The sequence below is a fragment of the Baudoinia panamericana genome, assembly GCF_000338955.1.
Source record: "Baudoinia panamericana UAMH 10762 unplaced genomic scaffold BAUCOscaffold_6, whole genome shotgun sequence".
NCBI classification, from domain to species: Eukaryota; Fungi; Ascomycota; class Dothideomycetes; order Mycosphaerellales; family Teratosphaeriaceae; genus Baudoinia; species Baudoinia panamericana.
Window position 1 is genome coordinate 1059862 of NW_006911262.1, and position 13822 is coordinate 1073683.

Here is a 13822-nt window from a genome sequence, read left to right on the forward strand (position 1 = left end):
CAAGAGTTATCTGAAGAGATGTAGATAGCATCGTACTCTGGTTATCGTTGTAAAAGAGGATCGTGAAGCGTACTAAGATACTATCTAGTGTGGCGCATCTTCGTCCTGCCCGAAGTGCTCTCTTGCCCACGGGCTCTTCAGCCTTAGCTGTTCGCCTCGGTAGAACCACCATATCGGGATCGGGACGAAGAGCAGACTAAGAAATGCTAACAGTGTGCTCGCCCATTCATTGCCCAGCTTGGTGTACATCTGCCTCCCAAACAAAGGGAAGCCAGCGCCGACAAGGTTGCGGACGAGAATGACTCCCGCCAGAGCGGAAGCGGAATAGGTCTGATACGCGTCGACGACATAATTGAGGATAGCCAGGATGACAACGTAGATGCCAGCTCCGAAGAAGGCACTGGCGATGATGGGCACAACCCAGTGCACCCACGTAAAGCTCGTCCACGCAAACTGCAAAGCGGTTAGCGAGCTGCGTAGAGGCTTCGGTGTATAGTCTGCGTGCTTACCCAAAACAGCGAAATGGGTAGTAAGAGGGCGCCAAACCGCGCTTGACCCATTCGCGCCTCGGGCACACCCTTTCCTTCGTTCTGCGCCACACGACGGAGGTAGTACCGTTCCTGCAAAGGATGACAGCAGGCAGCGAGGAGCGAGCCGATGCAGAGACCCAGAAATGTTAGGCCCCATTGCCCAGTATTGAACCCGTGCCCTCCTGGTCCGAACACCAGCGGAAACGCCTCGTTGAATAGGTATACGATCCCATAGATTAAGCCGTTGTACGCCGCAGCGCCCATAGTGATGGGTTCGCTGAACAGGAAGCGGACTGGGCGGGTCAAATTAATGGCGAAGAGAGTGTGGAGGCTGCGTTTGTTGCCTTTATTGGACGCATCACTTATGCTGTCCAAAACCTCGGGGCTGATATTGCCCTCCTTAGCCAAAGTCTTCCGTACCCGCGTGGCTTTGCGTTCCAGGATGATACTGTGCCTTGTTTCGGGTAGTGTGACCACCATGAGAACCAGGAGGGCTCCTGTCACAATCATGTCGAACCAAAATAACCACCTCCATCCAAGGCGCAGGACGAGATAGCCGGAAACGACGAGGGCGAAAGGCGGGCCGAAGGTAGACGAGAAGCCGTACACCATCATTGCATTCCCGCTCTCGTTGCGCGCCCACAGGTCGCTTACGGTACCTCCGGTGTTTGTGAGAGGCGCGCTGCCGCCAAACCCTTGGATCAGGCGACACACGATGACAGTTGCGATGTTCGGCGCCAAAGCCAATGGTATCTGAATCATAGGTCAGTAGTTATATGCATAGCTAGCGCGTCGCACGTACCTGGAAGATGACAAGAATGCACCAAGAAACAATATAGACGGGACTACGTCCGAAGTACTCGCTAAGTGGAGCAAGCTTGATTATTGCGATTAGCCGATGAACATCACGTGTCCTTTGAGTAAGCTCACGAGCATAGGTCCCAATGCGAAGCCCAAGATGTACATTGACAGACCAAGCGTGGTGACTTCGGCGGAGACGTTAAACGTCTCAGCAATGTCCGACGAGGCGCTGCTGATGCCACCGGCGCAAAGGCAGGTAATGATGTTGAGAAACGAGGCGAAGCAGGTAATGTACCTGCACAAGGTCAGTCTCAACGGTGTTTCTGTTGGGCTTAATACATGGCCAGACGAACCATTTTTTCCTAAGTACCAGGTGCTGGTCAGCTGCGGCTCCGGTGATTGAGCGATTGGAAGTCCTCACCACGGGGGGAAATTACGTGGATTCTCCTTATCATGCTTGTGGAAGGTCACGAAAAGCGGCACGTTTGCGCCCGTCCTTGACATGTCACGGGCCCTGGCAAGCACTTCATCTTCATTCAGCAGCAAGCCGCCACTGAGTGTCGTCTGGTTCCGCTCCAGCTCGGCGGCAGAGTCGGTAGCATCGCCCGGAGAGTGTGAGGTCTTCCGTGATTCGTCGATTTTCTCGTCTAGCGACGCCTGCTCGTGGTCTCTCCCCGACATTCTCGGAATGTGGAGTCTATGTAAAGTAGCACACGTAGCACACGTGTTCTCGGCAATAATAAGAGCGGACAGCCAAATGTAGTCGAGAGGAGAGACAGTGTAAGAGGTAGCAAGGTCACCCGTCTTGTGTAAACATCTACGGTAGAGAACGGAAGGCTATAAGGCAAACCCATTGACGGCATGGAATCCATTGCCGGGCGCGCGACATTCATGTTACGCTATCGTGCCGTCTGCCGCGAGAGGATGATGTAGCGTTGCAGTGACGTCTCGACAGTTAGCAGCAGTCTTCAAACAACGCGCTGTGGTATCTGCAGTACGCTGACACATCGAAGCGCATCGAGGCGAAGACGGAACGCTTGTCAATTAAACACCGCGGACTTTTCGGACCTTGAAAGGGAATTGTACTCCGTGTTGTACTGCTTACTGGCTTCCTATACCTACGTTATGCCTTGTGGTCGAGATCTTTGGCGCAGCCAATTCGATCCGAGGGAGTGAAACCACCCTCACATACTGTCACAAAACAGAGGAATGGACGTGCAAAGTGTGGAGGCTCAGGCTTCGTGAACGCATCACTTTCGACCTAACACGTCTCCACACTAATTGACACTGCTTCCCCATATCACCAATCGTATGCCCGCTTGCGCATCGCTTGTAGATCTCATAATACTTTTGCACCATCCCCCAAGAGCCCGGCCACCATTTTACGCAGATATGCTGACCGTCCTTCTGTCGTTTCCACCTTTCTGCCTCCAAAGCCCGAACATCTGGACAAGCTCTCTCATGAAGCCAACCGGGGGATCCAAAAAGGTGGCTTCGTAGGCGTCGACGATTGGCCTTTCCCAGACAAGGTCGGCTTCATGCGGCTTAACAAGCTTGGTGCGCTTAATGAGCTTCCATCCGAAAAACAAGACCGGCGCAAGGATAAGCATGGTATAGTAGACGAAGAAGTTGTCGACGCTCCATGGCATGAATGAAGTGTAGCCATAGCAGAAGACAACCAGTGTTTCGAAGATGAAGGCAATCCACGCGGAGTAGGGCTGGAACCATCCCGTGTAGGGAAAGTTGTTGCGGTCGACCCCTTGTGCCTTGCAGGCGCGATAGAAGAAAATATAGGTAATGGCGATGATGACGCTAAATCAACATCAGCGAACTGTGCTTACCAACCTGCGCAATGGTGGTGCTGCACTTACTAGTTTATTACACCTCCCGCAGTAATGAGGTTGGTGAGCCAGGTCAAAACGATAGAAGAGCTGTTGCTGACTGACAAGAAACTCAGGAAGGGGAAGATCATAACGACGCAGAAGCACCAAATGGGTACACCATTCTTCGTGCACTTTCTGAGAAATCGAGGCGCGCGGCCCTCAAGTGCCAAACCGTACAAAGTCCGCGTTCCGGCGTAGACGTATGTGTTGCCCGCGGAGAAGATCGAAGTTACCAGGAGGGCGTTGACGATGTGTGGGAACACGCTGACACCAAGGTTCCTCATTGCAATGACATACGGCGAAGCAGCGCCAGTACCGGCGCCCTCGCCTCCACCAACAACGCTAACCAGTGTGGGGTCGTCATACGGGAGGACGATGCCAACGGCCAGAGCGCCAACGATGAAGAACACGCCGAACCGCCAGTACACGGTCTTGAAAGCGTCCTTGATGTAGATGCGCGGCCGCTTGGCCTCAGCAGCGATCATGGACACGTATTCCGGACCTACGACGGTAAAGGATGCTGACCAGAGCGCAGCGAGAAATCCCTCGAAGCGGCCTAAGGGCCCGGCAGCCAGATACTCAGCAAATGCACCGGGCTTTTGCCAGGACCTTTCAATCTGTCAGTGAACGTGGTTCCGAGCCTTAATGGAGAGTGTGAAACTCACCGAAACCCATATGCGTAATGTTTCGGGTTGCCACCACACATTGTTATAAAGGTGAACGCGAAGAGCATGATGATGAGTAGAAACTTTCCGCCGGAAAGCCAGAACTCGGCTTCACCGTAGGCCCGTACAGCTAGCACATTTAGCAGACTACACAATCTCATTAGCTCTGAAAGTTGGTGCGGTGGGCGTTGGCGCTGTGGCAAAGGGTACACTGTGCAAAAGTAGAATAGTTGCTTGGGGCGATAACCGCTTCGTGAGCGCGAACTCGAGTCCTTCGCAGAATCGCGGTCGCTCGGGCAGAAGGCGCTCTTGGCCGGAGGTCGCTTTGGGGTACGGAAAAGGTCGCTTCAGGGGAGCTTACGCATAGAGTACAACACAGGCCAAGCACACGGCCCACGAAGGAATATCGTCTCTCCAGAAACCAAGCACCACGTCCAGTGCTGTTATTTCGAACGGTATCAACAAAACTTCGTACAGGAAGAAGTTCCATCCGGCCATGAAGCCGAAGGCGTCGTCGACAAAGTGGCCGGCCAAGCGTACAAAACCTCCACTGACAGGGTAGAGGATCGTCATCTCAGCGACGCAGTTGTTTGCCATGGCGATAACGCAGCTGTACAAGGTGTACGCAATGAAGAGGGACGCGGGGCCGCCATGAGCCAAACCAGAGCCGATGGAAACGAAGAGAGCTGTACCAATCGAGCCTCCGATGGCGATTAGTTGGATTTCGCGGTTACCCAGTCGCCGGTGCAGTTGGTCTGCATTCTCGCTCACGCCTTCTTGCGGTTCGTACGATTCCGGAGAGTAGCTCGGTACATCCTCACCGGCATTCAGGGCGTCGCCCTTACTCTTTTCGTTAAAGCCTAGAAGTCCCATAGTGATTGTTGGTTAGTGTAGCGCAGACAGGGTCCGAGAATAGCGAAGCAAGAGAGAGCAAGCAGTCGCGCGGGATACAGCAGGGCTATAACAGTCCCCGGTGATAGTCTCGGCATCAGATCTAATGACGGATGCCACAGGGCCCAGCCTGATGGGTCCGCCACAAGGTTCCTTCGAAGCGTCCGACTGCGTCAGGCGTTCACGATCTTCACACCAAGCCATTGAAGCGACGCTGTGAGAGGCTAAGCAGGTAGTTTCGTGGGAGAGCCCGCCTCTAGCGCCGTCACTGCAGAGAATGCGTGGAGATCTGGGCTCGCGCCCCACACCGCCAAGAAATTGCCTTTTCTCTCAATGGCGTGCGAGGCGAGGTGTTCGACGCTTCTGCGACCCATAAGGAGCATGAGCCCGCCTCCGTCCAAAGCATGTTCGTCGCTCTTGCTGTCTTACTTCCTTTTCATTACGAGTGGAAATAGAGCGCAATTTGAGAATGCCATGTTTCCGAACCATCTACGCGGCAGCATTTGCTTGCGCCGTTTGACCACTCTCCCCCATCTTCTAAACGTTCCGTCTATCGCTGCAAGATAGCAATAGTCTCCGCGCGCGGATACGGCTTGCAGTGGTGCCGACTACGGTCACATGGCCAGCTGCTCCCTTATCTCTTGACTGATATAAGAATGATGTTCACTACTGCATACGGCAATTTGTTCCTGCATTCATTTGAAACCTAAGGGATCGTGAATCAACCTGGACATTCGGCGATTGCCCGGCATATCATGCCTCATGTCGCCTACTAACAGCTACGTCAAGCGATTTGGGTATCACGAACCAGTGATTCTTCACCGTCCATTCCTTCCCGCTTCTCAGATCCCCAGCCAGCTCGAAATTGAAGTTATGCACCAACTCCGGTAATAGCTTCGACATTTCCAACAGACTGACATTCTTTCCAATGCACGTTCGAGCACCTAAGCCAAAAGGGAGATGGCTATGGTTCATCCTCGCCAGCGTCTCCGCGTCACTTTCAAGCCAGCGTTCCGGCCTGAACTCGGCAGCATCTGGGCCGAAAACGCCAGTGTCGTAGTGTAGAACCCAGGCATTAACGCCCACAACACTGCCCTCCGGGAAGTAGTACCCGCATAGTTGCACGCCGCCAGCGGGCACGACACGCTCCAGCGGTAAGCCCACCGCAGGATGCATGCGCTGCGCCTCTTGGATTACGGCTTGCAGGTATCGCAGCTCCTGTGCCTGCCTGAACGTGATTGGAGTCGACAACCTTCCTGCCGCCTTACCTTCGTCGACCTCCTGTCGGAGCTTTTCAAGCGTCTTCGGGTACCTCAACAGCCAATACAGAATGCCGGACAGCGTGGCCGCAGTGGTATCAGCGCCTGCTATCACATTGCTTGAAAGACCGCTCATGACGTCAAGGTCGGTAAAGCGACTTGCGTCCTGCTCATTGGCATCAAGGAATTTGGTCGCAAAGTCTTTGGGCGCATTCTCTTCCTCCTCAAAGGCCTTTTCGATGTCAGGCTTCTCTCCCGCAGCACGCATCTTGCGCCGTTCGGTGACGGTTTGACGCACGACGCCTTGGATGTAGCCTCGTGGCGTGCCTTTCGAGACACCCCATTGCGATAGCTTCTCCATGCTGCCGAAGATCAAGCGGTGCATTTCGGAGTATATGCCTACCAGTACAGCGTATGTCAAGTTTGAATGCAAGCTTTTGTTCAGTTCGCCGACGTCCTCGCCTTTGTCCAAGTCGCCAAGACGTTTACTAAAGGAGAGCAAGGCTACAGTGTCCGTGGCGAAGCAGTTAAACCACCAGGCCATGTCAGCAGGCTGTCCCGCACTAGATATCTCATCGAGCCGTTTGCGGAAGATCTTGATACACTCATCCACAAAAGCCTCGTAGGTGACCATGCTTGACATGGTGAACATGGACTGGTACTTGCGCCGCTGATTGGCATGATGCTTGTTGTCCAAAATCGTGAAGAGGGTGTCTCGATCGGGTGGTGAGAACGCGGAGTACCATTGGCTCTTGAAGAAGCCTGTGCCGGGTCCATATATCGTCTTTAATACGGCTGGATCGCTCAGTGAGTATTTGTTAGGCGCATAGCGAACAATCTTGCCGTACTTTCGATGCAGCTTCTGGTTTAGGATGTGAAACTGGCCATGGCGGAGGTGGAAGAAATACCACAATCTAGTGAAGCGGGCAGCGACAGGTCCTGGTACAGCCCTTAATGGCGACCTCAGCTGGTCGAAGAGGACTTTCAGAAGCGTAAGACTGAGTATTACGGACGCAAGCAATGCAATGGAGACCATCTTCTCTGCTTGGTGAGTATGGTGAACGGAAATACAAGTGATCAGATGAACTTTCTAAAGGCTGATCAATGGCTGAGCAGATCAGACGCTACCAGGAGATCATGAGTGGCCAGCCAGTATATGAATAGCCCTGAATTCGACTGTCACGCTGCCGTAGCAGGTGTCCGAGGCGGGATCCGCGGATGGAGGAAGAGCAGAGCGCGGGGTCGAGCCAAACGCAAATCTGGAGCATAAAGCGAACATAGTTACGCATATGCAGCCCTCGTCGGACCACTGCGGATAATGTCCTCCGCTTCCGAAGTGGGCTTTGTGCAGATATGGACTGTCACCTCACATCAGGTGTGCCTTGCTATTCCGTCCGGCTTCGATATTCGGCTCCGCCTTGACCCTCGGCTTTGACTCTGGCGTGGCGTTTGGCATCGTGTCGATCATTGAGTATGGCTTAACAAGCACTACCGTCCTTGCATCAGAGTCTTACCTGCCTGTTACCTCCGTCCTACATGCTCCGGCCTCAGCCAAGCTGGGGAAATCAGCTGCTATTGCTGCCAGATGGGATGTGGTGCCGGTTGCCGCCCACAACTCATTTCTGCCCTTGTACTTCGGCTGCGGCGGAAGGGGGTCGTACTGATACGCTCTGGATGCACATCGTTACTTGGGGTCCTGCTTGCTACGATCTTGCCCACATTGCTTGGCCTTTCTTGACGTGCTGGCTTCCGCTTCAGTGCCGATGTGGAGTGTTTCGCTCCACGGCTAGCTGAAGACTGTACGCTGTGCTCAATGTTGATGGAGATCTCCCTGATATTTGACAGTGTTAGTTCTCTTCGAGCTCGAAGTCTTCTCCAGGTCTTATACTTTTTCGTTGGCGCGGGACATGGCGCAGCCGTGGAAGCATTACCTGCGTTTTACTACCCCTTACTGACTGCCGCTGCCTATGCTTTATCTGGGCCTGCATATCTACAATGTGCGGCGGCACTTCCAGCTTGCCTCTGTTGAGCGCCTGTGGGAGACTCACATGGGCGATGCTCTGGTCACGGCTACGCTGGAGAGAGTAGTGGGCGAGGTGTGCAGTTGTACGAGGATGCTACCGGGTTCTTGCCTGCTTTCCCACTAACAAGGTTCTTGAGCTCACCGTCAAGGGACGAAGTGCCACTCTCCCTCGCCACCTACATCCACAGGAAGAGTGTCGCAGTAGACCAGCTCGCTCAGAGTAACAGGAACTACTTCCCCATCCTCTACGAATCACACAAGCCGTTCAGAATGCTCTTAGATAAGCTCGAAAATATGTGCATCTAACGTCCGAAAATGGTTGGTAGGCGAACATTTTGGAGCCAGGAGCGATATTTAGCCCACCGTATCGATCTTACCTCGGTTGAATGAGGAGCATTCAATGACGGGCTCGCAAAGAGCTCCGACTTCAAGAATGAGTTCGACATATGTTGCTAAGTCTTCGTCTGCTCGTAGATCGCACCCATCTGTAGGTACATAATTTTCTTTGTGTATCTGAAAAAGCAACATGCCGCGAGCCATCACTATCCGCAAGGTAGATGGTAAACCTGGTCAAGTCTACTATCCCCTCGACTATATCCAGCTCCCCGAACCGCAGCCCAAAGAGAACGAGGTCGTGGTAAAGATCACAGCCGCAGCGCTTAACCATCGTGACCTCTTCCTGCGACAGCATCTCTACCCTGGTACCACTTTCGGTGTACCGTTACTCGCAGATGGCGCGGGCGTTGTGATAGCCACTGGCTCGGGCTCCGAAGCGCAGAAGTGGAAGGGCAAGCGGGTGGTCTTAAACCCAGGTACTGGTTGGAAAGATGATCCCGAAGGTCCTGAGTCCCCGAAAGGCTACGCCATTCTTGGTGGCACGAAGATGAACCCTCTCGGCACGCTTGGTGAGACAGTCACAATTGATGCAAGCGAGCTTGAGGAGGCTCCTTCGCATCTCTCCAGCGTAGAGGCGGCTGCTCTACCTCTAGCTGGCTTGACTGCATGGCGAGCAACGATGACGAAGACGGGCAGTGCGAAGCCCGGTCGTAACATTTTGATCACTGGCATTGGCGGTGGCGTAGCGCTGATGGCATTGCTCTTCGCTGTTGCTGCAGGTGCAAACGTATACGTGAGCAGTGGTAGCGAGGAGAAGTTGAGGAAAGCAAAGGAGCTAGGTGCGGTGGGCGGTGTCAACTATAAGGAGTCTGGCTGGGAGAAGAAGCTCCAAGCGCAACTTCCTAAGGACCGACAAATGCTTGACGCTATCATCGATGGCGCTGGTGGCGATGTGGTCGCGATGGGGGCGAAGTTGCTTCGGGTGAGTTGCAAAACTCAACACAGCATTGACCCAATTGGACTGACGAGTAGCAGCCTGGTGGCGTTATTGCACAGTATGGTATGACTGTCAGCCCCAAGATGTCTTGGTTGATGAGTGCTGTGCTCAAGAACATCGAGCTCCGTGGCTCAACGATGGGCTCCAGGAAAGAGTTCGCTGACATGGTTAAGTTCGTGGGCCAGAAGCACTTGAGGCCCGTCGTGTCGCGTGTCGAAGGTGGTCTGGATAACTTGGACGGAATCAACAGTCTGTTCGAAGACATGAAGAGTGGCAGTCAATTTGGCAAGCTTGTCGTCGAGGTTGCCAAAGAGCGCGAAGTCAGCAAGCTCTAAGGCTGCGCAACGCAGTGGTCTTTCGCTAACCGTTACCATACAATACGCGTTCATAAGCGGGAGTGACTCTCGGAATACTAAGGGGTACCAACTGTATTGACTGTATATCGATCATTGATCGTGCGCCTGATGAATGCTTTATCGTGGCGATTGAATGGTGATGAGATGAACATAAGGCGGCTCAAGGCCGCACAAGAGCAAGAACGCCGTCTTCCAACCTACAAGCCGCAAGCAATAGCGCAAAGTGGTATATCCTCTTCCATTCCGTTTCCTCGTAGAAAAAGAAGTATACAGCCACTCGTTACACACACACACACAAGACCGCAGTCGAGCTTTGTGAAAAAACTCCTAGCTTGGACTTTTGCACAGGGTATTTTGTTTCGTTGATAAGCAGAACACACACCAAGCTGAATACCATTGCTTCCCATCCCATCCATGTCGCCGTGAGAAGTGCTTAATGCGTAGGCGCAGAAGGCGCCGGGTATCCTGAAGAAGTCGAGGTCGAGGTAGGTTCGTCTGCCGTTTCAGCAGCAGTGTCGACATCGACAGCGGGCTCCGCAGTGGTGGGAGCGGACGCAGCAGCAACAACGGCTTCAGCAGGGCTCAACGCTGGTGCGCTCGGGGTGCCATTTGGTTCCTTGAGCGCTCCATCGGCGTCCCTAGCCTTGGCATCATACCGAGGCGTAGCATCACCTGGCGTCAAGCCTGCCGTAGCCGTGGCTGCAATACCACTCGTCGCACCATTGCTGCTCCCCGCCATCATCGCACCGTTACTGACATGGCCATTAACCATACCAAGACCGGGTATCATAGGCGTGTTCAAAGAACTCGTGGACGCATTACCGTTAACGCCAAAAGGAAACTTCGTATTTTCAAAAGGCCCACTTAACGAGTTGCTGCTCGTATTAGGCCGGCTAGTGTTAGTAGTGCTGAAGCTACCCCAGCCATTGCCGTGGTTGCTGGCATGTACACCTGCACCGCCATTAACGCCGTTGCCATCATGATCGAGGTCGATGCCAGAGTCGTTCCAAGGATTGCGATAACCCGAGTCGCGGCTCTCCATGCTCACGAGCGAGGCCTTGGACGCATTCGAGGAAGCGTGCATGAAGAGGCTGCCCGGTGAGTTGGTACCGTTCTTGCGACGGCGATCGATGAATGAGGAGAAAGAAGACATGCTGCCGGGTTTGCGGAGCTTGTCGAAGAGGGAGCGAGAGCTGCCTTCTTCGACGAAGCTAGCGCGAGTCGGTGACTCGGTGACAGGAGGCTCTGCCCGCTGTAACAACTTGGACTCGAAGTACGGCATGTTGTCTTCGAACGAGTCAGATTTGGGTCGAGGAATGGCACCCTTGACATTGTTGGCTCCTAAGCCGCGAGCCAAGAACGGCAGTAGGAGGAAGTCGATAGCGTCCTTCAGACCACCGGCATTATTACGAGTGAAGCTGAGTACGAGCTTCTCGACCATGACGTCCTTGTCGCCTTGCCTGTCCGGTCGGGGTTCGTGCAAGGACACCTCGACGACGTACTGATCCCTGAGCTTCTGCACACGATCGAGTCGGAACTCTTCAGAGCGAAGATAGGTCGACAGCTCCTCCGAAGTCGGGAACTCAATCTCATGCGTCTCCGGCACCATGCCAAGAAACTCATCGACAGCCTGTGGGACTTGATACTCCGGTCCGGACACGGTGATGATGTCGCTTGCTTGCTCTGTGCCAGGAAACGTAATCTTGCAATTCCACTTCTTCTCCAAGTCTTCAATCTCCGGCATCCGCGCAATGAGCTCACGGTGGTATAGTCGATCGACCGGAACGTGCTCGGAGACAAATTCAGCATCGACCTTCTCAACCATGTCCATGATCTCCTGCTTGACCAGCTCCAGATTGTCAGCATTCCGCGCGGGCGTGCGACAAATGACATTGTCCACTTTGATGTCATCGTCATCCTTGCCGATACCGCCACGGTCCATCGCATTCGAGAACTTGACGAAGACCGAGTACTTCTTCATGATGCGCTGGATGTGCTGACCGCCGATACCAATGATGCGCTTGTGGTACTGATCGGGTACGTGAAAGGAGATCGATGCCGGCATTTCCAGCTCGACCAAGTCCAGTCCGTTCTTCGTGGCCTCATACTGCGCGCCTCGAACATCGATGTAGAAATTGTACTCGTTGAAACCGTCAAAGACAATCTGCACATTGCTTTGGCTCATGATTTTGTTAATCTTGCCGTTCTTCTTGCCGGAGACGAACTCCTTGTGCTCGTTCGCAAGCTCCACCTTGACGCGCAGTGTAGACTGTGCCTTCTTCACGAAAGGCAGCGTGTTGATGATCGACATGGCGGCCTTGACCGAGTCATCGCTACCATTGATGTGGAAATTGAGCTTCTCGAACGTGATCTCGGCACCGGAATTGATGCAGATGTCCGGCAACATGGCGCGGATATCGGATGGGGTAGGCTGTCTCTGCGCCGCGTCTGGGTGCGTGACCCACCAAGAAGCGCTGTAGAACTGGCCCGCCAAACCCATGATCTCCCGCACAGTACGTTCGACGTTCAGAATGTCCGTCGCCTGCACGCGCAGTATGCCGCTGTGGTTGCCGAGCGGTGGCAGCAGCACATACGAACCGTTGGCCTCAATGATTCGCCGGATCTTGTCTAGTCGGTCAAGCAAGATATAGTCCACCTTGCTGGTCGTGATCTGCACGTCCTTGACGAACGTCTTCGTGCTCAAGACAAGATCATGCAACCGCTTCTTAGCCTGCAGGATGTTATCCATGCCTTCTCCGGTGATGATGATCTCGTCACGTCCACGCAAAGGTACCGATCCGGGTGGCACATAGCCGAACACCTGCGGAAACATTGGCGGGAAGTAGATGGCCGTGCCAGTGGCTGACTCGATCATCTTGATGTTCCGTCGATGCCGTCCAGAGATCAAACTATGCAGAGACAATTCCAGCCGGATGCTGTCAACTTGACGTTGAAGAATCTGATCAATCATGATCAGCAATCTCGTCTTCGCGTTCTCTGAGCTCTCCAAGTCCCCGTAGACGTGTATCTGCAGACGCTTGTCCATGCTCTTCTCCATTGCAGCATTGAAGCTTGCCGACTCGGAGTCCTTCCGTCTCGATTTGGCTTCAAGCATGAAGATATCCGCTTTCGTCTTGTCAGCTATATCGTCCATGTGGTTGAGGATGTCCGCCCGTGCGCCATCGTGTCCTGGCGGGAAGACAGTGTCACGGTCGATGTCGATGGTTTCGCACCGCTACACCATGTCAGCCAGCACACGAACTACTCAGTCCGTAATAACTCACCAACGTGATCGGCGTCTCATTCAGTATCCTCGCCCTCATCTTGTGCACCACCTCCGCATCCCCCGAAATGCACACGTTCGTCACCGGCGCGGTCAACGGTCCCCTCTGCATTCCCGGAACCGGCTTCGGCTTGCTACTCGTCACCGTCGCGTGCAGCCGCTCCCCACTGCCCTCGCTCATCTGCTTACACAAACTCCGCAGATTCTCCACGTTGCGCGTATGCACCGGCAACGCATGGTTCGGTGTTTCCTCTGCTGAGGCGCCGTCAGGATGTATCCATTTCTGGAAAGCGCCCATGCTGCTGTACAGCACGTCGTCCTTGTCCGGGCCGGGAAGGTTGCAATTGAAGGGGACGTTGAAGGAGAGGTTGACTGGATGACCCGGAACGGCAGGGTTGGGACTCGCGGATGAACCGGCCAGTGTCCGCTTCGCCGTTTGCGAGGGTACTCCCATAGGTACTCCATCCTGCGGCTGCGAAGGGTGTGGCTGCTGCTGTTGCGGTCTACTCATGCCAAAGCCCATGGAGGGCGAGACTTTCTCCCAGCCATGCCGGGCTTGTCCCTTAAAGTTCGATAGCATTACAAGACCGAGAGCCTGGCAGACTGGTTCCACCGACTAGCAACTCTTTCAAGCTGCTGTCGTGGGGGTGTCCAGGTAAGAGTGAGGGCGAATAGACAGGTCTTGGCAAGGTAGATGCTGACGGATGCGCAGAAAGTCAAAGTGAGGAGGTAATGGTCACGTGCCGCACACAAACTCGGCCGTTGATCCCTGCCCCTGCCCAGTGGCTTGAAGCAGAC

At 54.1% G+C, this 13822-nt stretch overlaps 6 protein-coding genes across 6 annotated transcripts; 2 read left to right on the top strand and 4 right to left on the bottom strand.

Annotated features, from left to right (window-relative positions):
- Positions 1–31: 31 nt before the first annotated feature.
- BAUCODRAFT_89803 (uncharacterized protein) lies at positions 32–2208 on the bottom strand. The gene is made up of 6 exons (XM_007678154.1): positions 1753–2208; positions 1685–1693; positions 1461–1626; positions 1333–1407; positions 510–1283; positions 32–453 (listed from the first exon to the last, which is right to left on the bottom strand). The coding sequence occupies exons 1-6, from the start codon at positions 2010–2012 to the stop codon at positions 85–87; spliced, it is 1653 nt and encodes a 550-aa protein (XP_007676344.1). The 5' UTR covers positions 2013–2208; the 3' UTR covers positions 32–84.
- A 208-nt stretch (positions 2209–2416) lies between these two features.
- Positions 2417–4979, bottom strand: BAUCODRAFT_34035 (uncharacterized protein). Its single transcript, XM_007677945.1, has 4 exons — positions 4241–4979; positions 3880–4026; positions 3203–3823; positions 2417–3143 (listed from the first exon to the last, which is right to left on the bottom strand). The coding sequence occupies exons 1-4, from the start codon at positions 4750–4752 to the stop codon at positions 2714–2716; spliced, it is 1710 nt and encodes a 569-aa protein (XP_007676135.1). The 5' UTR covers positions 4753–4979; the 3' UTR covers positions 2417–2713.
- A 317-nt stretch (positions 4980–5296) lies between these two features.
- On the bottom strand, positions 5297–6949 carry BAUCODRAFT_34036 (uncharacterized protein). Its single transcript, XM_007677946.1, has 2 exons — positions 6878–6949; positions 5297–6824 (listed from the first exon to the last, which is right to left on the bottom strand). Exon 2 carries the CDS (start codon positions 6670–6672, stop codon positions 5524–5526), a length of 1149 nt encoding a protein of 382 aa, XP_007676136.1. The 5' UTR covers positions 6673–6824; positions 6878–6949; the 3' UTR covers positions 5297–5523.
- A 1629-nt stretch (positions 6950–8578) lies between these two features.
- BAUCODRAFT_108479 (uncharacterized protein) lies at positions 8579–9720 on the top strand (the record flags this gene model as incomplete). Its single annotated transcript, XM_007678432.1, has 2 exons — positions 8579–9370; positions 9424–9720. 2 exons carry the CDS (start codon positions 8579–8581, stop codon positions 9718–9720), a joined length of 1089 nt encoding a protein of 362 aa, XP_007676622.1.
- A 13-nt stretch (positions 9721–9733) lies between these two features.
- BAUCODRAFT_485093 (uncharacterized protein) lies at positions 9734–10141 on the top strand. The gene has a single exon (XM_007678433.1). The coding sequence runs from the start codon at positions 9850–9852 to the stop codon at positions 10105–10107; it is 258 nt and encodes an 85-aa protein (XP_007676623.1). The 5' UTR covers positions 9734–9849; the 3' UTR covers positions 10108–10141.
- Positions 10142–10174: 33 nt separating this feature from the next.
- BAUCODRAFT_69566 (uncharacterized protein) lies at positions 10175–13604 on the bottom strand (the record flags this gene model as incomplete). The annotated part of the gene is made up of 3 exons (XM_007678067.1): positions 10175–10440; positions 10660–12976; positions 13026–13604. The coding sequence occupies 3 exons, from the start codon at positions 13602–13604 to the stop codon at positions 10175–10177; spliced, it is 3162 nt and encodes a 1053-aa protein (XP_007676257.1).
- Between the last annotated feature and the right edge of the window lie 218 nt (positions 13605–13822).